At 32.9% G+C, this 26,481-nt stretch overlaps 5 protein-coding genes across 6 annotated transcripts in view; 3 read left to right on the forward strand and 2 right to left on the reverse strand.

Moving 5' to 3' along the window:
* The first annotated feature begins 2,542 nt into the window (after nucleotides 1–2,542).
* LOC21398303 (protein SULFUR DEFICIENCY-INDUCED 1) lies at nucleotides 2,543–7,277 on the forward strand. Its single transcript, XM_010111406.2, has 4 exons — nucleotides 2,543–2,769; nucleotides 5,429–5,641; nucleotides 5,885–6,040; nucleotides 6,593–7,277. The coding sequence occupies exons 1-4, from the start codon at nucleotides 2,656–2,658 to the stop codon at nucleotides 6,992–6,994; spliced, it is 885 nt and encodes a 294-aa protein (XP_010109708.1). The 5' UTR covers nucleotides 2,543–2,655; the 3' UTR covers nucleotides 6,995–7,277.
* Nucleotides 7,278–8,619: 1,342 nt separating this feature from the next.
* On the forward strand, nucleotides 8,620–11,132 carry LOC21398304 (pantoate--beta-alanine ligase). Its single transcript, XM_010111407.2, has 4 exons — nucleotides 8,620–9,430; nucleotides 9,803–9,916; nucleotides 10,074–10,205; nucleotides 10,837–11,132. Exons 1-4 carry the CDS (start codon nucleotides 8,780–8,782, stop codon nucleotides 10,951–10,953), a joined length of 1,014 nt encoding a protein of 337 aa, XP_010109709.2. The 5' UTR covers nucleotides 8,620–8,779; the 3' UTR covers nucleotides 10,954–11,132.
* A 286-nt stretch (nucleotides 11,133–11,418) lies between these two features.
* LOC21398305 (vesicle-associated membrane protein 722) lies at nucleotides 11,419–14,541 on the reverse strand. The gene is made up of 5 exons (XM_010111408.2): nucleotides 14,114–14,541; nucleotides 13,028–13,169; nucleotides 12,810–12,930; nucleotides 12,398–12,460; nucleotides 11,419–11,841 (listed from the first exon to the last, which is right to left on the reverse strand). Exons 1-5 carry the CDS (start codon nucleotides 14,301–14,303, stop codon nucleotides 11,698–11,700), a joined length of 660 nt encoding a protein of 219 aa, XP_010109710.1. The 5' UTR covers nucleotides 14,304–14,541; the 3' UTR covers nucleotides 11,419–11,697.
* A 5,288-nt stretch (nucleotides 14,542–19,829) lies between these two features.
* On the reverse strand, nucleotides 19,830–22,677 carry LOC21398306 (vesicle-associated membrane protein 722). 2 transcript variants are annotated; one of them, XM_010111409.2, is made up of 5 exons: nucleotides 22,367–22,677; nucleotides 21,147–21,288; nucleotides 20,908–21,028; nucleotides 20,570–20,632; nucleotides 19,830–20,315 (listed from the first exon to the last, which is right to left on the reverse strand). In XM_010111409.2, the coding sequence occupies exons 1-5, from the start codon at nucleotides 22,554–22,556 to the stop codon at nucleotides 20,172–20,174; spliced, it is 660 nt and encodes a 219-aa protein (XP_010109711.2). In that variant the 5' UTR covers nucleotides 22,557–22,677; the 3' UTR covers nucleotides 19,830–20,171. The 2 variants fall into 2 exon arrangements, with proteins under 2 accessions (XP_010109711.2, XP_024030070.1); XM_024174302.1 differs by lacking the exon at nucleotides 20,570–20,632.
* Nucleotides 22,678–25,382: 2,705 nt separating this feature from the next.
* LOC112094135 overlaps nucleotides 25,383–26,481 on the forward strand; it is a 1,522-nt gene continuing 423 nt past the window's right edge. The window contains exons 1-2 of the mRNA XM_024174311.1: nucleotides 25,383–25,685; nucleotides 26,123–26,318. Of these exons, the coding sequence (XP_024030079.1) occupies nucleotides 25,463–25,685; nucleotides 26,123–26,318 (419 nt within the window). The 5' untranslated portion in view covers nucleotides 25,383–25,462. The remainder of the gene's footprint in view (nucleotides 25,686–26,122; nucleotides 26,319–26,481) is intronic.

The following is a 26,481-nucleotide window of genomic DNA, read 5'->3' on the forward strand; positions in this document are numbered from 1 at the left end:
ATATAAAGATTCTTGGATTTCTTATTAGAAACCATGTAATTCATACTTATCGCTAAGTTTGAGTTCGACGGTGGAGAACGCCACAAAAAACTAGTTGCAAGGTTGAGCCCGCCAGTTGTATTTGTCTCAATTCATGGCCAGATGCACTCGGTGTATATAACCCTCTTTTTGTCCTTTTTTTTTGTTGCTCTGACTTCTTGTCTCAATTTGCTAGTTGATGTATGTAATACTACATATTTACAGCTGATATATATTTTCTGATTTTTTAGTATTAAATCCTAAGATTAACTAAAACTTAAGTATTTAGGGGGTTTATTCGTGAAAAACAACAAACATTAGTGCCGTCCTCGTTGATATTTCCCTGGCCGATCGAAAAGCAACAAGAGTTTATTTTCTTTTTGTGGATAATTTGTTTTTATATTACAATTTACAGCAAAAATATCTCATCGGTATGGGTACAGATCATCATCAAATTTAGTTAAATTATTAATTCTAAATAATATTATACCAATAACGTATTTTTATACACTACCACAAAAGCTTCTTATTTTCATTTAATTTTATCATAAACAATACGGACATTATCTATATTACAAAATATATGTCTTTGTCAGCATGCATTATTGGAAGCACAAGCAAGTCGTCAAGTAAAAAATTATGTCTAGATTCATTCCCCTGCATGTACAAGAAGCCAAAATAGTTTCTGCAACTTACCCTTTGTTGTTAAGTCGCGATTTCTCTGAGTTTGATCAAATATAATCATGTGTTTCTGTGAGAAAATTTTGTTATAATATCTCTCTCTCACTCACTTCACTCCTCGTCCATAAAAATAATCCTTACTAATGTTTTCTTGCAATAACTAAAGACATTTTAAAACATCTCTAATACAATGTTACGTTTTGATACTAACGTTAAAATTTCCCATTTATAGTAAAAGAATCATTTTCAAATATAACTATGTTTATAGCAGTATAGCACCAAATAGAATATGCATCAAATTTTTACAGTTGTTACTTCTTGATTGATGTGTTCACCTTTTCACTACTTTATGATTAGGATAATATCAAATGCATAACATATAAAACATGCCATTTTTATTTGTTTTTTTGTCCAATATTCGCGTTATTATTGGAGACGGTCTTGTTATTAATACTACGAGGAAATTCTCTAGGAAAGTTTCTTTTCATCAAATTTTTTTTTTCTTATTTACTGCATGTTGCTGACATCTATTATTTTTAAATGCTCACTTAAAACTCGTTGGAGTCGAGATTATATTTGACATGATTGATCGCTATTACGTGTCCGTACCGAACCATATTAAAGGCCAGATTCACTCATGTATAAATACTTTTTTGTTTTTCTAGAAACTCGTATATATATTTAGCACACAAAAAAAAAAAAAAAACTCACAAATATATAATTTTTTTTGGCTTCTTGTTACATATATAGATACTAGTATACTGATTGCCCTTTTCTTTTTCAAATAATCCATTACAGTATTTCAAAAATTAGGCCCGTTTAATTAATAATATTTTGAAGCACTAGTTCTTCCTTTAAAGTGGCTTTTCTTATCGATTAATCAGATTATTTTAACAAATAAAAAAATCCAGCCACTAGCGTTGTAGTACCACTGTATAGATAAGATCTTAATATAGAAAAAAAAAAGTTAAATAACAAAACCATCAGCTCAAATAGAAAATATCCTATAACAGGGTAGGGAAAAAAAAAGCCTTAATATTGTAGCCACAAAATTGAATAATCAAATTTGCATACTGATTAATTTTGAACAGTTTTAAGGCTCCCTTAAGGTGAATCAGGCATTCGAAATATTTTTAACAAATTAAACGTAATATATCTTGAAAATTAAATGTCACCTATTTTAACTTTGATAAGTCCGCTCATTTCTTATTCGTTGAAACAAATACTGACCTAAATTTTTGTCGGTTAAGCTTTTTAAATTATTGGTTTTGCAATGTACGCGATCCCTTCACATAGTAAGCACGACTTTATATGGTTATGCCAAATTGCTAATTGCAAGTGGATGATGGATTTATCATAATTAATTACGTAAAATAAATAATTAAGCGGCAAAGATGAGTGGAAAAACCAAATTTTCGCTTCGAGAGCAAAAGTAATTGTCTATTATGAGGTTGTTTGATGTGCAAAACTCAATTGGTACATGGACCGTGGTTGAACATATAATTAACTTCTTCCGTTAAATTTGCTTTTTCTAACTATATACAAGGGAAAAAAAAAAAAAAACAGAGAGAGAAAGAAAAGTTTATCTGTGAATCATTGATGGGATATACTAGTCATACTAGAAGAGTAAGGAATCTGAGAAACGTTGAATGAGAAAACGACACGTTTCAAGCCGACAGGTGATAGAGCAGCCTATTGGCTGTTGATTTAGAACGCTGGCAAATTATGAATCCGGCCGCAAACTTTACCACATTCACTGCCTCCCCAAACAACGCCTCTATATTATATAGTTGTGTTCCCGTCTTCCGCTGTTTCTCTCTAGACTATAATTAGACGCTAGAACCTCACCTACTGATCTTTTCACATTATTACTGCAACTAAGCGTTGTCTCAAAGAAGAGAAGAGACGAGAAGAGAGAGAAAGTAAGAGAGAGAGAGAGAGAGAGAGAGAGAGAATATGGAAGGCAATTCCAAGAAGAGCAGTACGAAGGGAAAAAAGGATGACCTTTATCATGTTATTCACAAGGTCCCTTCTGGTGATACTCCTTATGTTAGAGCCAAGCATGCCCAGGTAATTCATTCATTAGTTCGCTTAATTAATTTCTCTTAGTCTCTAATATATATATCTTTTGGATCTATCAATAAGCTTATTATTATTTCATGAATAGCTAAATATTAGGCTCTCAAGTATAATAATTATGAGTGGAAAACCTTTGCTTTGTAAGATTGTTCAGTTAATTATTTCATGAGTAGTTAATTATAACCTCTTATTTACTTTATCATGATTAATTCTGTGCGCTCTTTTTTTTTTTTGGTGAGGAAAGTAATATATATTTTTAGTTTAGAAATAGTGGTCTGAACTGTGTTATGACTGTAGTGGTACCGGTCCTTTATAATGCGTGGTCAAATTAGGTATCAAGTTATTATTATCAGGGCTTTTTTGCTATAGCATCTTTTGATGAACTACAATTCAAATATCGTCTTTCCGATATTGAAGGACCACTGCATCTTCTTTTCTAGTTATCATACTAGCTTTTTATCCAAATCTTGAACCGATTCACAAAATTTGTTCTATAATTCTATTGCCCAACAAGTTGAAAGATCTTGGGATTCTCCAAATAAACATGAACTACAGAAACCCTAAAACTCAGACATGGGCGCGAGATCGGTGGCGATTGATTTTTTTTTTTTTTTTTCTAATACATATTTTCAACATAAAATACACCATGCTCTCTCTGATAAATTATGTTGATTTTTGGTTTGGAGTTGAATCTGCTTTTGATTGTAGATCTTATGGATATCTAGATCTACTATTTCATGACTTAGAAGTTTCACACACACACACACGTATATATATATATATATATATATATATATATATAGTTCCTTCCATTTGAGGCCAGCTAGACTTGGGTGGTACTAGTCGCAGCAGATATCTGTTTAATTCTGTCCTCGTGATTTTTTTTCCTAATTTCGTTTATTTTCTTATGTAGTGCAAGTGTATATAGTAATCTCTCTTTTGAACGAAAATATATTATAAAAAAATGAATATATACACATATATTGCTAAAATCGAATCTTACTGGTCATCTAGAATTTCTTTGTATTTTTTTATTTATACTTAAAAATTTCTTTAAGCTTTTACATACTTAGAGAGGTGATAGTACGTTTTTATTTTCCTTATATATATATGTATGTATATATGCATGTATATGCACATATTTCTCAATAAAATGACAATATATTTTTAAACAAGGACGTGAATCCTATAATATATATGACATTGTGCTATATATATGGATAATATCAATTGATGAATCCATTCCTTTCCTTTCTTCATTGTATATGTATTGATATAATAACCTACGACAGAAAAATTAAAATTAATTTATATGTGTGTGTGCTCTTCATAATATTACCAATTATTAATATATATGGGCATGAAATGAGTGTGATTGAGAATATATTGTCGATTTCAACCAAAGCGCGATCGAATATTAGAAAACAATACAATATCTGATTTGACTTGCCCAATATCCACAAAAAAAAAAAAAAAAAAAAATTCACGAAAGGTAAAGACGTGGGACCAATACCACGAACCTATGTGTCATTTTTCTTTATGACGACAGCCTTTTTCTATGCCGTTATTATTTTGTCCACCACTGGGCCATTTATCTTTCACTAGCTAGGCACGTTAACAGTGTGTTTGGTAGAGTGAAAAAAAGAAGAAGAAAAGAAATTAGAGAAAGGTTTTTAAAGAAAAAAATGAAATATTGTGTTGTTTGGTAGAGAAAAATGAGGAAAGAAAGAAAATAGAAATTTGTGAGGCTCACAATTTTTAATCCTTAAAACTTAAAGATGAGAGAAAATTTTGGTAAATAAATGAGGTGTAAAATAATTATTTTAATATTTAACCATTCATCATATTTTTATTTGTATAGGATTACTATTGTAAATTGTACTGAATTTAATTTTTTTTACTTTTTTTTCTTTTCTACTAAACAACATGAGAAAAAATTCACATTCTACTATTTTATTTATTTTATCTAGGTATTTTACTTCTTTTTTTTTTCCCTCTTTTCTATCCATCCTACTAAACATAAAATAAGGATCGATTATTGATACCTCCTTAATTTTCCTATTTCAAAATAATTTCTTATAAAATAAATAGAGAAATACTATAATAAAATATAAAAGAGATATTCACTTGGCTGTCTTTAAATTATAGACCTCATTAACATTAAAGTTTGGCGTGGATCTAATGATAGGATAGGCTTACACTGCTCACTTGCTCTGTATTCTTAACCCACAACACGTGTATTTATTGTCATAAAATCTCTAAAGTAATAAAATAGTGAATTTACTTTTTGATGGAAGTAATAAATTATTGTGTGTTTACTAACCAAATTGTTGCTAAACAGTGAAAAAAAAAAAGCCATGTACATAGTTGACGGTTCTTACGATATAATTAAGCCATGAATTCTAAATACTCAATATTAATAAATAAAAACACTATAATATTAGGGAGTTTCTACTATAAGAAATGAACTACATCGTTTATTTTTTTATTTTTAGTCGTCATATCTATATTACAAATTATTTATTCTGTATATTTTTTTAATCTGGTGTGATTTTAATCAGATTTAACGACAAAAACTAACTCTAATAAGAGAAAGGTCATACCAGAAAAAGTTCCCTAATATTAACAAGCTGTGAAACTTCATTTGCAGCTAGTTGACAAGGATCCAGAAACGGCACTAGTATTGTTTTGGGCGGCCATAAACGCTGGAGACAGAGTGGACAGTGCACTCAAGGACATGGCAGTGGTGATGAAACAGCTCAACAGAACCGAAGAAGCCATTGAAGCAGTCAAGTCATTTAGACGCCTATGCTCTAAACAAGCCCAGGATTCACTTGATAATGTCCTCATTGATTTATACAAGGTAACTCAACTGCATCCTAATTTTTATTCCTCACGTATACATAGAAATGCATGCATGTCGTACTCTATATATTAATTCTTATATAGTTATGAAAAAAAAAAAAAACGTTAGCATATTCTATTAGCTAGGTTATCAACAAAAAGACTCATCAGAGCTGAAACGAGTTTTCGTTGGATGCGTTTCGTAAAACTTATAAATACACAAGTATTTAGCTAATTTGTTGTATAATATATTGATCTGCAGAAATGTGGAAAGATTGACGAGCAGATTGATTTGCTAAAACGGAAGCTGAGAGCAATATACCAAGGAGAAGCCTTCCATGGAAGACCTACCAAGACTGCCCGTTCGCATGGCAAGAAGTTCCAGGTTTCTGTCAAGCAAGAAACGTCAAGATTGTTGGTAAGTATCTTCCTCTTAATTAATAAATTAATCGCCAATTAACTTCCTTAATAAACTAAAGGACGTTTTTACTAATTATTAATAGATGGTGATATTACGGAAGAAAAAAGGTGGAAAAGGAAAAGAAATCAAGCATTTGATAACAAACTTATCCATTAGGAATTAGAGTTATATAATCATCTCATATTTTTCTTTTCTTTGTTGCAAACCCCGCATATTTACATTTAGATTATGCAATTCTCGATGAATAATGCAAGAGATCCAAACTTTTCAATATCAAGTTAAACAACTCACTTGTGAGTTGTTATTATATTATTAGTACGTATTGAAAAAAATTGTCAAATCAATTAATATAAAAGTTGCGTTTACTAATGAGAATGTGATAATTCATTGCCACTGCGTAAGTTGGCGCAAAAAGCAAGATAAAAATTCTACCAAAAAAAAAAAAAGGTGATATAAAGGTTGAGCTTCAGTCATATTCAGTTAGCAGCTGACTTGGCATTCCATGTGATGATATTACAATGACTTAAGAGAAAATATCAACTTTTGCAGGGAAATTTGGGCTGGTCGTATATGCAGAAGTCCAACTTTATGATGGCGGAGGTAGTGTATCGGAAAGCCCAGATGATTGATCCAGACGCTAACAAGGGCTGTAACTTGGGCCTATGCTTGATCAAACAAGGTCGGTACGCTGATGCGAACTCCGTTCTTGATGATATCCTGCAAGGAAGAATTCCCGGTTCTGATGAGTACAAGGCCCAGAAAAGGGCCCATGAATTGAAACAGGAGCTTCAGTCCAGAAATTTCCTCCCAGAATCGCTAGACCTATTGGGCCTGGATGATGATTTCATCAACGGGCTTGAGCAGTTGATGAATGAACGAGGCCCATTTAGGTCTAAGAGACTTCCCATCTTTGAAGAGATCACTCCATTTAGAGATCAATTGGCGTGTTAAATATTTTCCATCAAAAAAAAAAGGAAAGAGAAAAAAGAGAAAAAGGTGTTGGCGTGTTAATATATTTTAAGTGCTGTGGTGGAATGTGTTGTCCATAGGGTGTGTTAGGTTATGATTGATGTAGTGAAGATAAATTAGAATAAGCCCACTTGTAAATGGAGGACAAGTGAAAGGAGTCTTGTAAAAACGTTGTATTGTCAAGCTCAAAACGTTCACTTAGGTTAGTAATAAGCAAGTAGATGAGGTACCAACATGCTATTGGTCCCATTCAAAAACCCCCTTTTTTTTTTTTTTTTTTTTTTTTGGGTAGGTCGCTACTCATCCAAATAGAAGGTTTTCTTGTGCTCTATTTGATTCATTTTGCGCTTTGAAATAGTTTTTTTTTTTTTTTTTTGGGTGCTAATTTTAAATTAGTATGTTTAATTCCACGGTATCTAAAAAAAAAGAGTCGATTACTGGTTCAACACATACTTGTGTCTTTTTAAAAATCCATGGCAACGTATAAAGTAAGAACAGAAGGGGAAGCATGAAAAGTGTATCAAAGGGAGCATCAAGAAAAGAATCGCTACATATGAATTATCAGGTTCTTTTGCTTGGTTGTGTTTGGTTTAAAGGCTGTAAAATCTTGTTAATAATAATGCAACGCAAATGAAATGAACCACCCCCATTTCCTCCTTTTTTTTTCTCTCTGTTTTTTTTTTCCCCCTCTGACCCTTTCTTTTCTTCTTCTTCTGGCCGAAATGCTCTCTCTCTCCTCTTCTTCTGGCCGAAATGCTCTCTCTCTCTCTCTCTCTAAGCGCAATCTAAGCTTTCTTCCTTTGGTTTCACCACCGACCTATTCACTAACTAGAAGGCCAATTTCTGCAGCAAAGGACAAAAAATTTTGGAGCTCTTAAAATTTTGAGGTAGGGCTTTCTCTCTTTAAATGATCTCAATCCGAAATTTCTCAATTGAATATTTGAATTGATGTACCTGAGGCTGGGTGGGTGAAAACTCTTCAATACTTCTTTTTCTTTCATTATTGTTTTTGGGAATAAACACACGTTACTCCGTTGAACTTTAACACATTCTGTCGTTTAGCCCGAGACTGAAAATTACAAACTCAACTCCGTAAAACATTTTTCTAGCAACAACTCCGTAAAACATTTATCTTTCTTTCTTTCTTTGTTTTTTTTTCCCCTCCCATTTTCTTATCATTCATGTTGGAACAAACAGAACATGCAAATTTTAGGACGTATAAAACTCATTTTAAAATAATTTTATTTTTATATAAAAATAAAAATAAAATCATTTTAAATAAAAAATATTTTTAAAAATATTTTTAATAGTTTTATTAATAGATTATTTCAGTATAAAAAATTCATTAATTTGAGAAAAAAATAAAAATAAAAAATAAAAAATAATAAAAAATTATTATTTTTTTTCTTATTTTATATTAAACTAAAAAATTATTTTTATTTATGTGTTTTTATTTTTATTGTTTCAAATGTCCTTTTAAAAATTTTTTTATTTTTTATTTTTTAAAAAACGTAAGAAATAATAATGAGATTAATTTTAAACAAGACAGTGGACCTGGAAATGGAAAAAAGTACAAACAAAATATGAAAATAAATATTATCCTTGTTTCTTGGTCAGCGTGTGTAGGCGCGACCCAACCAAGCCGCCACATTTAGCTTTCCTTTAATTGGACGCATTGCCACTTTTCCATTCATTTTTTTAAGAAGGCCAAAAAAAGGCCATTCCTTTCATCTGCAGTCCATCTTAATTTCTAAAGAATTTCTGTCTATGCAATCCACCAAATCCCAAACATCAAACGTTCAAATCCAAGACCCCCCAAACTCTCAAATGGCAAATAAGGAACCGGAGATAATAACAGACAAGACCCAGATGAGGAAATGGTCAAGAGGCATGAGATCACAAGGCAAAACCATAGGCTTTGTTCCCACGATGGGGTTCCTCCACGAGGGCCACATAGCACTCGTCAAAGAAGCTCGCAACCACGCCGACCTCGTCGTGGTCTCAATCTACGTAAACCCAGGTCAGTTCTCTCCCTCCGAGGACCTCTCCACATACCCATCTGACATCAATGGCGATATTCAGAAACTCATGGCTGTTCCCGGCGGCGTTGATGTCGTTTTCCACCCTCATAATCTGTATGACTATGGAACGACAAACCCAAGTGTGGAAAATGTTAATGGGAGTGGCGGTGATGAGGAGAGAAATGTTGGGGTGGTTTCTTGTTTGGAGAATAATGGGTTGGGACATGAAACGTGGGTCAAAGTCGAGAGATTGGAGAAGGGAATGTGTGGGAAGAGCAGGCCTGTTTTCTTTAGAGGAGTTGCCACTGTTGTCACCAAGTTGTTTAATATAGTTGACCCTGATGTTGCTCTGTTTGGGAAGAAGGATTATCAGCAGCTGCGAATTATTCAGCGGATGGTGAGTTTTTTTTTTTTTTTTTTTTTTTTTTTTTTTTTTGTTGGAAAAAAAAAACATTTTGTGTTTGGTGTGTTTTTTTTTTTTTTTTTTTTTTTTTCTCATTTATTTGGTTGGAAAATGAACAAAATTCCTTTGAGCATAAATGTTGGTTGTATGAAAATAGGCTCATGGCTTTGAAAAACTGTAGGTCTATTTAGTAAGGGATGTGTTACGCGTGTGAAATTGGCTAATGTGGTGTAAGTTCTAGAGCAAGAACATTTTCTTTGAGTGGTTTATGAGAAGTTAGAAACTGGGGTTACTTGTATGTTTGATTCTGTGATAGTTTGGTTATGGATGCTCCTTGTTAACCAATTGTCTGGTTGATTTTTACAGGTTCGGGATCTTGATTTTGCCATAAAAATTATAGGTTCTGAAATAGTTCGTGAAAGTGATGGCCTTGCAATGAGTTCACGGAATGTGCACCTCTCACCTGAAGAAAGAGAGCAGGTTTTCTCCCAAGGCTTGTTAAATTTCTTACATTTCAAATTCGTTTGATTATTATTATTTTTTTTAATTTCCCATTGAAGTTTTTCTTCTTAACCTTTCAAATTTTATGAAAGATGTTGCGTCTGGTAGTTAATATGTTCTTTTTCTGTATCTCCAGGCTTTGTCAATAAGCAGGTCCTTGTCAAGAGCTAGAATTGCTGCAGAAAAGGGTCAAATTAATTGTCGAGAATTGAAAGAGTCGGTCATCAAAGCAATAGAAGAAGCAGGCGGAAGAGTTGATTATGCTGAGGTGACACATGAAACATGCTTCTTATCAGAATCCCTTGTTTCTTTTGGACATTTACAACAAAATGATGTTGGATTTTGTCTACGTACTCTGACTTTCCAAAATACTTTGGGATAGCACTTATACAGTGTGTTTGGTAGGGTGGAAAAGAGGAAGGAAAGAAAATAGAGGGATTTTGAAGAGGAAAATGAAATTTTAGGTTGTTTAGTAGAGAGAAAATGAGGAAAGAAGGAAAATAAAAATCCATAGGAGAGAAAATAATTGAGATATTATTGTAAAATAATAATTTTAACATTCACCATTTATCATATTTTTATTTATATTATGGTATTATTGTAAAATGCCTTAGATTTGACATTTTCTTTTCACTTTTCTTTCTCTTCTACCAAATAAAATGAGAGAAAACCATTTTACTTCACCTAGATATTTTACTTCTCCTTCCTTCCCTTATCTATCCATCCTACGCATTAAAGTTTAGAACAAAAGGAACATATAATCTGCTTTTTTGTGTCGACTTTTAACGTGTTAAGATATTCAATAACCGGAGCTTCTCATTCTGTCTGTGTTATAATGATGCCCCAATGAGAAGATATTTTCTACGATTTTATAACATAGTGGTGCTTTCTTCTAGCAGATTGTTGACCAAGAAAGTTTGGTGGCTGTGGAGGAGATCAAAAGTCCTGTTGTGTTCTGTGTTGCTGCCTGGTTTGGGAAGGTCAGGCTAATAGACAACATGGAGATCGACATGTGAAAAGCATGGTTCATCTAGTCTGTTTCATTTACTTTATTTCTTTATTTTCTGGTTGGATACCTTCTTTTTTTTTTTATTTTTTTTTTTAACCTTGTTATATGAGATGCCCAAATAAAACATGCATAATGCGCATGTTCGCTTTTTTGGTTATTGGAATTCCATCCTTCTATATTCTTTTGGAGATGTATTTCAATAGATTTGGTCTCTCTTTTTCATAGATGTATTGTTGTTAGAAGGGGACTACAAAAAGCAAAAGGAATTCTTGAATGACACATAATACCTTTGTTTAATGCCATTGTTTTCCCAATTACATTTTTTTTAACGTGATATGCACTAATAAATCAAAAGATGAAAAGATATGTTAAGGTAAAAATGCATGGCATGGAAGTTTGTGAGCACAAGAAAACCAGAAACACAAACTTTGGTAGGAAAACAAACGAGCTTCAACAAAATGAATACTAGCACTGCCGAACAATAAATCTGGAATGAATCACAATAGGCTGCAAATTTTCATTGTTTCAACATCAAAGAGCAATGAAATAAAGGAACAGAACACCTTCCACACGTCAAAAGACTAAAGGAGAGTGTTTGCATACAAACTATACATACACTGTCTTACAATATAGGCTATATCAGAATGTGAAATAGCAAACAAAAATAATTGTGACGGGTAATGTAAAACTGGAAGAGGAACTCGAATCCTCAGTCATGAAGATGGTCCAAATAGAGCGCAAACAGGAGCCATCAACAATTGAAGCCACCACAAACAGATAGAACAATGATGAGAATCAGCGCGAATAAGATACCCAAAACTATTAGCTTTATCTTCATGTTCTGCAACCACATTTTCCTCCTCATCTGGGTACCGTGCTGCCTGAAATCTTGTGCCTGCAATACCAATATAAAAAATAGAAGCCTTACATAGTGGGAAAAAATAAAGCAGCCCGGATTGGAGGAAAAAAGCATATAATTGAAAATGAACCAAAATCTACAAATCCAGAGTTAGACAACTAAGCCAATCCCAACTCTGAATTTATTGTGTTTAGATGGTTTTTTAACTCATTAGCTATGAAAGAGAACTTCCAGGCTCCAGCTACCAATTAATCATCCACTGTTTGGGCTTGTAATTCAACTGATTTTTGCCATCTAACAATTTGGCCCTTGCCCATAGTTCAGGACCACTTAAAGGGCAAAATTTAGACGTATTAAAAAACCCGAAATCATACGAGTCATTCTACCAATTATATGCTAATGTTTGGACTAGTAATTCAACTGGTACGTGCCATCTAATGAACTGGCAACATCCAATAGTTCAGGGCCACATAAAGGGAAAATAAAAAATATAAATTATGAAGAAACCTGAAATTCTACAAGTCATTCATAAATCAAGTCTTTAGATGACATGGCCGCTCATTAAGAGTTGTTAACCAACTAAGATGCTGACCTGAGAGCGAAGGTTCTCTGTTTTATCGACCAGAAGTTCAATCTTCTCTCCACGGTCAAGGACCTGAACATGACAAAAATATAATCAAAAGACAGCCTAGCTCCTGGTTTCTAAAGTAATGACCAACTATAAAAATCAATCTTCTCAGCACCAAAAAACCAAAAGGGGCAGAAAGGCAAGGAAAAATAGAGAGAAGTATGATTGCAAGAAAGAAAAAAAAAAAAAAAAAAAAAAAAAAAAGAAAAAAAAATTCTCCTTTTTTTTTTTTTTTTTTTTAAAAAAATTTTTTTGTTAAAAAAAAAAAAAAAAAAAAGGAAAAAAAATTCTCCTTTTTTTTATTTTTATTTTTAAATAAAGTTTTATGTTAACAAATAAAAATCAATAGAGGTTCAGGTTCACAACAGTGCCTTACCTTTTCAATATTTTCCATCATAACTCCTTTAACTTCCGAGACTTGAGCTTTAACGTTAGCAAGCTTGCTGATCTCCTCTGGATGATCTATGCAGTACTGCATGTGCTCCTTCAATTTGGGCCTGCATAGTTTTTTTGCCAAACCTTTCGCATAAGAGTAATTATTCATAAGTGACAAATCCCATCTATTTCATGGATTAGCAAAGATAATAACTTTACCCAAACTCCTTGTTCAAGCTATTAGCAACTGCTGTTGCAGCTTTTCCTCCACCATATCTCTTGGTAAAATCCTCCTTGATCCGCTCGAGAAAGGCAATTGGAATCTGTCGACCAACAGCCTCAACTGCGACCACACAGTAAGCTGCAGCATTCAAAGCTCATCTAAGTTCAAGTCTTACAGATAAATGAAGTGGTGTGAGAAAAATAGAAAATAAGAAACGTAAGAACCCATATTCTACAAACTTAGCGCCGACCAACGGTAAGATTTGCTTATATTGTAGCAAGTCTTATATGCAATAATGGAACCAGAAAACCTAATCTGATCTCCCTTTTTGGACCCGGGAAGAAGACCAGTAATATTCTATATGAGATTTTTGGAAACAAAGGTCATACTTCCTTCCAAAATAATAAACAATATTATAAAACAACGGATAAATAACCATAACAAGATTAACTACAAGCAAGAAAAAATGAAATACATAATTCAAAAAGGTGAAAGACATGAAAATTTATCATGAGAGGCGACGCCATTTACTCACTCGTTTTCTAAAATCCGCATATGGTAAGCAGTAACCACAAAGATTAGAAGCTTAAACTTGAAAAAATCTTTCCTAGTATACCTTCCCGATAATTTATTGAAACCATTGCTAAAACAAGATTCATTATTTGAAATCTTAAAATTTTATTCTCCAAATAAGTTATCTCAACAAGTGCTAAACAACTAAACAACTAAACAAGAGAACTCAGTTAAATATAATCTGTCCAAGCCAAAAAAAAAAAAAACCCATCAAAATGAACCTTGCAGTCTCGTTAGCTCGTCTTTTTCATTTCTCAGCAAAGAAACAGCCTACTATTAACAAATCACAAATCACTATCACGTATAAGCAAATACGACCTTAATCAATAATAAAAATAAATAAGAAAAAATACATGGAAAAAGATCTTCACAGAATTTTCTGAAAACATTAAAACACAGAAGTCGAGCAAAATAACAACATATAAATAAAACCAATTCGTGGATCAGAACAAGAAAATCTAAGAGATCCGAGGTTAAGAGATAGATAGATAGATAGAGAGAAATATTACTGAATCCATCGTCGACGAGGTAGTTGAAGGTGTGCCCGTCGCAGTTGTAAGTGAACTTGTTATTGGTGGCGGGAAGCTTCTGGAGGCACTGAGAAGCTATGCTGGTGAAGTTTCCGGTGAATTCGGTGTATTCCGCAAGAACCACCGTTCCACGCGCCACGAAACTGTAGATCAGCGACTGTTGCCCCATCGACGCGCCACCCCAACCGTAACCCTAGGAGAGAGAAATCGAAACACTCTGAGGAATAGATTTCTAGAGAGAGAAAGAGCCCTGAAGGTTTAGGGTTTTTTTAGCAGAAAAGACGAGAGAGAGATAGGAACGAAGAAGACGATCTTCTTGTTATTCTTCCTAGAGAGAGAGAGAGAAAGAGAGATTGTTGTGTTGTTTTCGCTTGAATGGTAAGAAAGGTAGCGGGGGTGTCTCTGTTGTGAGTTTGTTAAGCTATATACCCTCCAATATCTATTGAAATATCGGAAATGACATTGCCCATTAATAAAAGCAAGAGCGGCTGGTTTTTGAATTTTGTGCAATGTTTGAATTCAACACGGTTGACACCTGAATGTCCGACGGTCTGCGATTGTCCGTCTAGAAGTTTTTTCACTAACGTCCTCATTTTCATGGATTATTTTCAGAAATGACCCTTAGAATTTTCACTTGCTTCACTTTAATCCTCGATGTTCACGTTGAAAGGTACAGCTTCTCACATATTTCTAAAACACGCAATTTTACTTCGTTCGACAATATACTATCTATTATTATATAATATCTAGAGAAATAAAATGTAAAAAAAAAAGAGAAAATTTATGGTACTTCTTCCCTATCAGTACGGTAAATGTTTATAACCTTGATTATCATTTGACGGTTCAGATCAAAAAGATGCATCAAAATAATTAAAAACTAGATCACACCCAATTATTCACAAAAGAAAAAGATTACACCTTATCCTTTTTTTAAAAAAAAACTAATAGAAAAGACCCAAATAAAAAAAAAACACTGCCGTTAAATGAATAATATTATTAAATATATTTCTATTTATACAACAAATATTTAATGATATTTATATTTCAAAATATTATTAAATACAACAAAAACGTTTTTATTTCTATTTTCATTTAAATAAATAATAGTATTAAATAAATAATATTATTAAATATATTAAATAATAATAATATTAAATATATTAAATAATAATATATTAAATAATAATATTATTAAATAAATAATATTATTAAATATATTAAATAAAATCATTATATAAGACAAAAACAGTTTCAGAAAAGAGAGAGAAGAAAATGAAAAAAAAAAAAATGAAATCCGTTTTCAGAAAACGAAAACGAGAAAATGAAAACACATTTTTTTCGTTTTCAATTTTTCACAAAAGACAAAAACGGTTTTGTTTTTGTTTTAAAAAAATTTTTAGGCCAAACGTATTTTCTGTTTCCGTTTTCATTTTTTAGTCTCGAAAAACGTAAAAAATGGAAATGAAAACGGAAACAAACAGGGCCTACGTTTCTAATCCGCCGACGATGAGCATGACACTAGCGAGTGCCGACAAGGACGCGAGGAGAGGTTGAGCAGCGATCCCCATCCCCTAACAGTGTTCTGTTCACCATCTTCACGATCGATTCTGATTTTACCTCATCCTTCCCTCTTATCGTAACCATTCCATCGATGGGTCTGCATTGTTGACTAACTTGTGGGTTTCTATTAGAATTTGGAATCAGATTATGGGTATGAAGAACTCGGTGGTAATAAGAGTGTTTGTTGTTGAACTTTCATTCGGTGGTAATAAGAATTCAAATTATAGGTATGAACTTTGCTTGTTAGAATTCAGTGATCATAAAACTGAAATTTATGGGTATGAACTTTGTTTGTTGAAATTTTGTGGCAATACAATTGAAATTTTAAATCTTTCACATTCTTGTGGTCATGGTGGATATATGTAGTTATTCTTTATTGAGATTTTGTTCAGAGAATTTGATACTTTACTAATAGACTTTGCATATCCATTAATAATACCAAAACTATGTTGATGAGCAGTCAAATTCTTATGTGCAGTTATACTTGGAATATCCAAGCTTGAATGAACCAAAACCTTGAAAACAAAAGTACTATTTATTACTAGGTATTTCAATCACAAGTGTTGATCAAATTTTAATTTTTTTTTACTAGGTATTATCTTAATCACAAAATCTAGATGAAATTTGTTGAAATTGAAATTTGTTGAATGAATCAAAGCCTTGAAAGAGGAAGTACTATGTATTATTGGGTACTAATTTTCTCATTTAGAGTTCGTTTTGATGGAATAAATGAGGGTGAGGAAGGTCATCGGAGGCGGTGATGAGGTCCTGTGACGCTCAACCATAGGTGGTGCCGGTAGGGCGGAGGACTTCAACGGCGTTTGTGTTTTAATCAAATCTGGGTTTGGGTATTATCACCAATTTAAACTTGAATTCAAGAATATATTTTTCTTTAATTAATCGAGTGTAAACTATTCTATAGTTATTTGGTGCATCTTTTTAATCTGAAACATTAAATAACAATCGAATGGTTGTCAATATTCGCCTTACTAGTAGGGGTAAAGTACACCCCCTACTATAGACTTTCTCAAAAAAAAAAAAAAAGGGAAAGTCTATGATAGGGGATGTACTTTTCCCTAGGTAGGGTGAAAAATTTACACCTTTTAATCAAACGGTCAAAAATGATTAAAGATTACCACAATTAAAATAGGTGAGGGTGCCGGAGGCTAAGAGTCACGATGGCTGGGCGTGACGGGGGTGAGGCAAAGAGGCGGTGATGGGTCGCGGGAAAAGATATATTATTGTTCTTCAAATATTTTTATTGGGTTTAGCTACTCAAAAGAAAAAAAAATCCTTTATTTTTTTCAGATCTATTTTTTAATCATTCTACCTCTTAAAACCCTTTTTAAAAATGAGTTGACTAATATTTTTTATTTCTTTGCTTGATTAATCCTTCTTTATTTGTGGAACGGTTAAAAATTGAGCTATAAGTTGCAACAAACCATGGTCGTGATGTTTCCAAGCAAAAAAAAAAAAAAAAAAGGAATTATTCTTTTTCAAAATAAAATTTAACAACTGGAAGTATCATTTATTAAGTCGGTTCAACCAAATCAACAAAGCCTAAGAATGTTTGCCTTGGTCTACTAAAGTTTGGATTGAATGATTCCTCTTATGATTACTGTCACATGTAACTTATTCAAAATCTATTGATAAGTATATCTTTTTTTATTATTCCACGGGGAAAAATAGGCCATGAATTAATAGGTTATCATTCAAATATCGCAATTACATAAAACTAGTTAACTTAATTTAGAAATAACGTTAAGTTAATCACTATCAGGCGATATATATACATACATATATATATATATATATATATATATAGATGGTAAAAAGAAAAAGGTTACAAAAGACCAGTCTGATGTCCGAACTATATGTTGCAATCCAATGGACACTTGACCTGTAAAATGATGGTTTCCATGCATGGCTGCAATAATGCCAACTACAGCTCATCTGATCTACCTAAAGCCAATCTCTCTGCATAATATTAGATCCATTCCATTCAACTAATATAAATCTATTTATTTTAAAATAAAGGTCAGTATATTTGATCTACCTAAAGCCAATCTCTGCATAATATTAGATCCATTCTGTTAGTACCGGTTTGAGTCTTTTAAAACTTTATAAGACAATATGAATAATGCAGAAACATAAAATAAAAGAACATGAGAGAAATGATATCGCGGTTCGGTAACACCCTACTCCGCGGGGCCATGCCCAGATGATGAACAATCCACTAAGAACTCTTTTACAATTCAATTGGACTTAATCTACCCGAGACTCCCTCTCTAAGAAGACGCATATAAACTTGCAATTTCCCAATGGACTTGAACAGTGAGATCCCCTCAACTTTTGAACATTGGAATCCCTCCAACTAAGTTTTTCTCCCGAAAAAAACTCTCAAATCATCTCTCTTGAATACAAGTGCTCACCCTGTCTCACAACCCAACAAAAACTCATCAAAAGGCGTACAAAGACTTAAGTGACACTTTCAATAAATAAGCAAGCTGTGAATAGCTTGACACGTCTTCAATTAATTCGCTGAACCAAATCTGTTGCAACAATAACTGCAACATAGCTGTCACGGTCAACTTTCTCAAAACCATACGAATCAATCTCCTTTCATTATGAAATCTTCCCAAAACTAATAAACGAACCTGGACACGTTCTTAGGCGACAAAAGAAGATCATCCAGCTATGAAATCTTAATCAAGAATCAATCAAATCAATTTTCCATATTTGAATCAATAGTTGACTTACAAAAATAGAAACTAAAACAAGTTTACAGATCTTTTAGTAACCTTCTATAAAAAGCTGACCAGCTGTACATCTATTTTCAAACACAATCAACCAGCCAAACATTTTCAAAATAATACCAATCAAATACGATTAGAATCAATACACAAATTGGGAAACAAATCCCAACAATCTCCGGAAATAAATCCCAACACATTCCACTCAACTCATATAAATTCTATTTATTTTAAAATAAAGCTCTGTATATTACAAAGACTTTATTTATTTCTTTTTGCTAGACCAGAATAGCAAAATTAGAAAACTAAAGCAGTAAAGCGTATGATGAGTTCATAAAATCATAAGCACTCTTCAAAGCGGTTGATGAGTTATAGCATGATTAGATTTTCTCAGTAAGGAATAAAAAATATGAGATTTGTATAGGATATATTCTTTAAATTAAATAGTGATATGTTGCTTGGTGGCCAATGCATCCTCGAGGAATAAGAATTTGTTCTTATTTAATTAAAATTGCAAAACTAGAGTTATCTTGTGACAATTAAAATACTATTAAAGATTCCAACATGAAAAGAATGTTTAACTTTTGTTGTTAAAAAAAAATCCGCACGCAGTATAACACCTACTTGGCTGTTTTTAAATCCTTTCTGGATGGCCACATTGTTTGCTTAATCTTTTTGTAATTTAGAACAAGTTATGTGTTAAAAATATATACATATACATATATATGTGTGCGCGCATGTGTCTATCAGAGATTCTAAACTAAATAATATTTGTCACATGGAACACGGCTCTAGAACATATCGGGTTAACGAAACTCAAGGATATTGGCTCATCATAAGTCATAACTAGATAAAACAACAGACAACAAAATTTACAAATGAGGAAATTTCAACACTTAACAAAAACATGGACTTTAAAGACAACTGCCACAACTTTAAGGCTTAGATTGACTTGTGTCGAAAAAAATTTCATTGTGAAGATTATCCCGCCAATTCTTAAAGTACCAATCAGTATCTGGTACCCGCTCATGATACCGTCCGGTAATCGGCGATATCCACCATGATACCGATTGGTTACTATCTATGATACCAGCATCCTGTTGTAGTACTGGCTGGTATCTATTGTTGCCGACATCGCCAGTGGCTTACCGACCAGCAACCAGCGGTATCTACCATGATACAGGTTGGTTACTAATCATGATACCAGTGGCTTACCAGCCGGTAACCGCGGTATCCACTATGATACCGGTTGCTATGCTATTGGTCATGAATTGTTCTCTGAAATTTCAGAAGTTAGTCGTCAATTTCTATATCAAGAATTAAAAATTTTCAAAAATGAAATTTCACAGAACAATATATCAAGAAAAAAGTTTGGAGACCAAAGTGGCAAAATAGTTTTCCATCTTAACGAGCTTCGACAAAATGAATACTACCACTGCTGACAACAAATCTGGAATGAATGGCACTAGGTTGCAATTTTCCATTGTTTCAACATCAAAGAATAATTCTTGAATAAATGAACCGAATACCTTCCACACGTCAAAAGAGTAGAAGAGAGAGTTTGCACACAGACAATACAAACACTGTCTTATAATATAGGGCGCTATATCAAAATGTGAGATAGCAGACAAAAATAATTGTGACAGGACGGGTAATGCAAAACTGTACAGGAACTCCAATCCTTAGTCATGAAGACGGTTCAAATAGGGCGCGAAGAGGAACCATCAACAATTGAAGCCTCCGCAAACAGATAGAACAACAATGAGAATAAGCGCGACTAAGATACCCAAAACTGTTAGCTTTATCTTCATGTTCTGCAACCACATCTTCCTCCTCATCTGGGCGCCCCGCTGCCTGAGTTCTTGTGCCTGCAGAATATAAATTTAAATACATTTGCCAAACGAGCCTCGAGTGTTTTTAGGTGGTTTCTTAACTCATTAGCTGTGGAAAGAGAAAAACTTGCAGGCTCCACCTACCGCTTATTGTCTTGTAAATCAAATGATTCTTATTATCTAACAACTTGACCCTTGTCTATAGTTCAGGACCACTTAAAGGGCAAAATAGACGTATTAAAAAGCCTGAAATCATACGAGTCTGTAAAACCAACTAATTAGATGCTGACCTGAGACTGAAGTTTCTGTGTTTTATCCATCAGAACTTCAATCTTCACTCCACTGTCAACGACCTGCTCGGAACAAATATGTATATATATATATATATATATAATCAAAAGACGGCACGTAGCTCCTGGTTTCTAAAGTAATGACCAACTATAAAATTCAATCTCCTCAGCACCCAAAAATAAAAAATAAAAAAACATAAGGGCAGAAGGGAAAGGAAAAATAGAGAGAAGTATGTTGCAAAAAAGAAAAAAAGAAAAAAAAAAAAAAGAAAAGGAATTCTCTCGCTTGTTTTGAAGTTTTACGTTAACAATCAAAGAGGTTGGCAACAGTGCCTTACCTTTTCAATATTCTCCCTCATAACTCCTTTAATGTCTGAGACTTGAGCTTTAACTTTAGCAAGCTTGTTGATCTCCTCCTGATGATCCACGCAATACTGCATGTGCTCCTTCAATTTGGGCCTACAACGTTTTTTTTTTTTTTTTTTTTTTTTTTGGGCAAACTTTTTGCATTAGAGTAATTTATTCATGAGTGACAAATTCTGTCTATTTCATGGATTATCGAAGAAAATAATTTTACCCAAACTCCTTGTTCAAGCTACAAGCAACTGCTGTTGCAGCTTTTCCTCCACCACATCTCTTAGTAAAATCCTCCTTGATCCGCTCAAGAAAGGCAATTGGAATCTGTTGACCAACAGCCTCTACTGCGACCACACAGTAAGCTGCAACATTCAAGGGTCATCTGAGTTCAAGTTTTTTAGATAAATGAAGTGCTGGTGTCAAGAAATGAGAAAACAAGAAATGAAAGAATCCATATTCTACAAACTTAGCGCGTACCAATTAATGGTGATATTTGTTTATATGATAGTAAGTCTTATATATGCAACAACGGAAACGAAAAGCCTAATCTGACCTCCTTTTTGAGGTTTTATTATACTATACATACGGGACGAGAGAAGCACATATCTTAATTAACACGACAACATAAATCACCCGGGAAGAAGACCAGTAGTATTCTATACGAGATTTTTTTTGGAAATAAAGGTCATACTTTCTTCCAATTAATAATAATAACAATAACAATAACAAATAATAATAATAACAATAAGAATAATAGCAGTAATAATAACAATAACAATAACAACAACAACAACGATAACAACAGCAGCAATATAATAAAAAAATAACAATAACAATAATAACAGCAATAATAACATTAATAAAAATAAGAATAACAACAAAACAATAATAAGAATAAATAATAACAATAACAATAATAGTAATAATAATAACCATGACCAAAACCCGCATAAGAGCCGACATCATTTGCTCTCTCTTTTTCTTAAACCCGCATATGGTAAGCAATAAGCACAAAGATTAGAAGCTTAAAGTCGATAAATCTTTCCTAATATACCTTTCCGATAATTTATTGAAATATGTTAAAACAAGATTCATTAATCTGAAATTCTAAATTCTCTTCCCCAACTGATCAATTATCTTAACAAGTGCTAAACAAGTGAACCAACAAAATGAAACTCAGCAGTCTCGTTAGCTGTTGTCCTCCTTCATTTCTCAGCAACGAAACACCCGACTTTATATTAACCAACACAAATGATCACTATCACGTATAAGCACATACGAGCGTAATCAATAACAAAAATAAAAACTACATGGAAAAAGATCTTCAGAATTTTCTGAAAACATTAAAACATACAAGTCGAGCAAAGGTACAAATGATAAACAAGACCAAGTCGTGGATCATAACAAGAAAATCGAAGAGATCGGAGGTTAGGAGAGTACTAAATCCATCATCGACGAGGTAGTTGAAGGTGTGGCCATCGCAGTTGTAAATGAACTTGTTATTCGTAGCGGGAAGCTTCTGGAGGCACTGCGAAGCTACGCTGGTGAAGTTTCCGGTGAATTCGGTATACTCTGCGAGGATCACCGTCCCACGAGCCACGAAGCTGTAGATCAGCGACCGTTGCCCCATCGACAAGCAGCCTCAACCGTAACCCTAGGAGACAGAAAACGAAGCTCTTCAGAGCTTGAATGGTAAGAAAGGTAGCTAGGTTGTGAGTTTGTTAAGCTACCCAATGCCATTGACCATTAACAAAAGCAAGAGCGGCTGGTTTTTGAATAAATTTTGCGGAACATTTGAATTCAACATGGTTGACACCTGATTGTCCGACGGATTGCGATTGTCACTCTAGAAGTTTTTCCACGAAAGCTCCTATTTTTAAAGGTATTTCAGCAATGACCCTAAGGATATTCACTTTGTTACACTTTAATCCTCGATGCTCACCATAAAGGGTTGAGCTATCTCAATATTTTCAAAGTCCATAATTTTACACTTTCGATAATATCCTCCTGTCCTTTCTTTCATTTGTGAAAAAGTTATAAATTATAATGTTTGAAATTGAGTTATAAGGGGCAACAAACAATAGTCATTAATTTGTTTCTAAGCACAATAACAATTGGAATTATTCTTTTTGAAAAAGAAATAACAATTGGAATTATCATTTATTAATTCGGTGACGACCAAATCAATTAGAACGTTGCCTTGGTCTACTAAGTTTGGATTGAATGATTCCTGATCTTATGTCACTGTCACGTGTAACTTATTCAAATTAGTTATAATAAGTATATCGTTTTTTGATTATTCCACAGGGAATTACGCGTTGAGGAGGAAAAAAATAGTTTGCTATTTACATAGTCATAATTACGCAAACTGGTCAACTCTGCCATTCTAGAATTAAAATCTCTGCATGCAAGTTTTTTAACTGTTTAAAATTGGCCATAAGATTTAACTTTTCAATCTGGAACGCTAAATTATCATCAAGCGATGGATACACGCACATATACGGAGGGTAAAAAGAAAAAGGTTAAGACCATTGTGATGTTCCTATGAACGCTCGTGCAATTGCAACTGTCATATATATATATATATATTTTCCATGACGTGAGATTCTAAACTAAATAATATTTATCACATGGAACACGGCTCTAGAACATAGAGATCAGATAGTATATCGGGTTAAGGAAACTCAAGGATATACGGTTTATAAAAATAAATAAAAAGGATTATTCTCACTGGTGCCTTTAAATTTTAAGATTATTTTCAGTTTATTTCTTAAATATTAAAAACTCTTATTTTACTTCATGAATTTTAGATTATGCTCACTTAACCCCTTTTGTCATTATTTCTATTAAAATCAGATAGAAAATGAGGGATTAAGTGTGATCATGATTTTTATATGTTACTTTTTAACAGAAATCTAAACAGAAAGACTACGTGACTACGGTTATTTTCTTTTTTTCTATCTATTTTCAACATAAATTACAACATAATAGGTTAAGTTGAAACAATTCAAAATTCAAGAGGTAAAGTTAGAGTTTTTAAAGTTCAGGGAACAAATTGATAATGATTCTAAAATTCAGGGGCATTAGTAATAATAATCCTAAATAAAACAAACACAAGATTTACATATGTCCCCAATTTAAGTTTCTTAACTTCCAAATTTAAAAATCTCTCATTCGCCCCCCTATTTTAAAAAGTGGCGAACCCTTCTGTCCCTTAAATAGAAGGAAAAGTTAATGCGGCACTAAATGAAGGATACATTTTATTGAGAATTTCGATGTTAGGAATGATTCTTTTTTGCTAACACTAGGTATTATTTTAGCCATTGGATTAATTTTTTTACTGTCTGATCTACTTCAAAAGTTTTATAAAAATAATTACATTCACTCAGACATAATTACATTAAATGAAATTACTGTTTTTAAAAAGCCATTAATAAAAATTAGACCATTTTGCAGTCGATGTAACTATTTCTCTAAAAAAAAAAAAGTCCAATTTGATTTTAAATTAATTTTCTATAAATATTTTCTTACTTTGCAGAGAATAAATTAAGGAGTTTCACTAGTAGCTTTAGAAAAAATAAAATAAAATAAAATAAACTATTGGTAATTTTTTACTTTTAATCGTTAGATAATTTGTACGAGAAATTATGTCATATATCTTTTTAATCTGATGTGATTTTGACTAGATTTAATAGTTAAAAACTAACTCTATTGATAAAGAAGCTCTATCAGAGAAAGCCTTAATAAATTATATGATTGATTTTAGGGAAAACAACGGATTGGTTTCTCTGAAAAGAAAAAGGAATAAATTTCTGAAAAAAAAAGTTAATTATTTTGAAACGTTAAAATTTTGAAGACCAGAACTATAGGAGTTATCCGTCTCTTTTATAAATGCAATAACCTCTTCTTTTTTTTTTTTAGGAAATGTAATAGTATCTTTTTATTAATTTCATCAAATTGATACGAGGAAAATATTTTTGCTCTCTGTTTTTTTTAAGGAAAGTTGAGTAATATTATTAATGAGCTAAGTCGGCTTTAACAAAACGAGCAATAAATCACGAGATTCGGTTTAATCTCAAAAAGTTTGATACGTACTGATAAACAGATTTAGCTAAAACATGAGCAATCAGGCTCTTAACATAACAACACTGTCAACCTAAAATAGAGGAAAATAGGCAAAGAATGTCTTGAATTATGACACAATGAATTTATCGATTTTTAATTAGACGAGAGATTTTTGTTATTATGCCTAGACTCCAAAATAATACACCATTATTTTTCCCCCACGAAAACGACATTTTCCCTCAAAATCTTGAAACGACATTTTCCCTCAAAATTTCGTTGTCGTTTTAAGGAAAACGACACGCAATACGTTAGTTACGCGTCGTCCTCCTTCACCAGTTATTTCTTTGGATAGATCCGAGCATCCGAACCCAATTACCTGTGGGTTCCCGTTTTGACGAGAGGTTTTATTTTCCGTTTGGTTGACGAGAAAAAGAAAAGGCGAGAAAATAAGGAGAGAAAGTGACTCGAAAAATGAGCGGTGGGTTTGCAGCTTCGGCTTCTCCACCCATTGTTTCTTCTTATTTGCCTTCTAAATCCAAAACACGCCATTGCTATTCATCGAGCTTTGTCAATCCTTGTACTACAAGTAGTACAACTACCCCGGATTTCAAGCCCAGAGCCATCAGATTTTCCAAAGCAAACGGATCTCAGACAAGACTACGAGTTTTCAATAGCAGTACGAGACCTGGAGGAGGTTTCTCTCTCTCTCTCTCTCTAAAATTTTGCGTCCATAAAATTCAATGTCTTGTTGGAATTTACTGTACAAGTTCATCACAATTCTCTGTCTTTCACTTTCAATTCGACGGATAACTATTTATAAGTTTCTTTGTAAAATTCGACCATTTATTTGGGAAAACCGTGCCTTTCTCATACTTTTTGCTCTCCGAGTGTATTGCAATTAAAGGTTTGAGGTTATTAAGAATATGTGATATGGCTTTAATTTTTCTTTTGCTAAGTAAGAGAAAGAGTTTTGTTCCTATTGAACTTATTAGACTAGTCCATAATGATTAAGTTTATGTGGCTCATGTCATGGCAAAACAATTAAAACAACTTATAGTTGTTTATTATTGTCTTGAGACGATTTCTATATGTTTTATATGATGTCAGAACTGAATTAACTGAATGTTGCAGGTGATAATGAGAGCAAAAGTGTTTTGGACGCATTTTTCTTGGGAAAGGCTCTGGCAGAAGCATTGAATGAGCGTATTGAGTCCGCAGTTGGGGAGTTTTTTAGCACAATTGGTCGGCTGCAATCTGAGCAACAAAAGCAAGTGCAGGAATTCCAGGTAAAGAGCCTTTTGAGTTGCTTTCTTCAGTTTCACTACAGGTTCATGAGCTTTTCTTGTAATACCTACCGGATTAGACAAAGTTGGATTATTCTGAAACATTTTCTTTTAAGTTCATTTTTCTTTTAAATATTGAAAAAAAAAAAAAAAAAAAGAAAGAAAAAAAGGAAAGCTTAGGCAATTGTGCCCCACCATGAAAACAAT

Source organism: Morus notabilis, unplaced genomic scaffold (genome assembly GCF_000414095.1).
Source record: "Morus notabilis unplaced genomic scaffold, ASM41409v2 Scaffold1032, whole genome shotgun sequence".
Classification (NCBI taxonomy): domain Eukaryota; kingdom Viridiplantae; phylum Streptophyta; class Magnoliopsida; order Rosales; family Moraceae; genus Morus; species Morus notabilis.

Coding starts and splice junctions, on each gene's coding strand:
- LOC21398303 (XM_010111406.2), top strand. CDS start 2,656: ATGGAAGGCAATTCCAAGAAGAGCAGTACGAAGGGAAAAAAGGATGAC. Junction 2,770..5,428: donor TTAGAGCCAAGCATGCCCAG/GTAATTCATTCA, acceptor CTTCATTTGCAG/CTAGTTGACAAGGATCCAGA. Junction 5,642..5,884: donor TCCTCATTGATTTATACAAG/GTAACTCAACTG, acceptor ATTGATCTGCAG/AAATGTGGAAAGATTGACGA.
- LOC21398304 (XM_010111407.2), top strand. CDS start 8,780: ATGCAATCCACCAAATCCCAAACATCAAACGTTCAAATCCAAGACCCC. Junction 9,431..9,802: donor TGCGAATTATTCAGCGGATG/GTGAGTTTTTTT, acceptor TGATTTTTACAG/GTTCGGGATCTTGATTTTGC. Junction 10,206..10,836: donor GAAGAGTTGATTATGCTGAG/GTGACACATGAA, acceptor TTCTTCTAGCAG/ATTGTTGACCAAGAAAGTTT.
- LOC21398305 (XM_010111408.2), bottom strand. CDS start 14,303: ATGGGGCAACAGTCGCTGATCTACAGTTTCGTGGCGCGTGGAACGGTG. Junction 12,931..13,027: donor AGCTTGAACAAGGAGTTTGG/GTAAAGTTATTA, acceptor AAAACTATGCAG/GCCCAAATTGAAGGAGCACA. Junction 11,842..12,397: donor CAGAGAACCTTCGCTCTCAG/GTCAGCATCTTA, acceptor TTGGTATTGCAG/GCACAAGATTTCAGGCAGCA.
- LOC21398306 (XM_010111409.2), bottom strand. CDS start 22,556: ATGGGGCAACGGTCGCTGATCTACAGCTTCGTGGCTCGTGGGACGGTG. Junction 20,633..20,907: donor TGAGGGAGAATATTGAAAAG/GTAAGGCACTGT, acceptor TGTTCCGAGCAG/GTCGTTGACAGTGGAGTGAA. Junction 20,316..20,569: donor CACAGAAACTTCAGTCTCAG/GTCAGCATCTAA, acceptor TATATTCTGCAG/GCACAAGAACTCAGGCAGCG.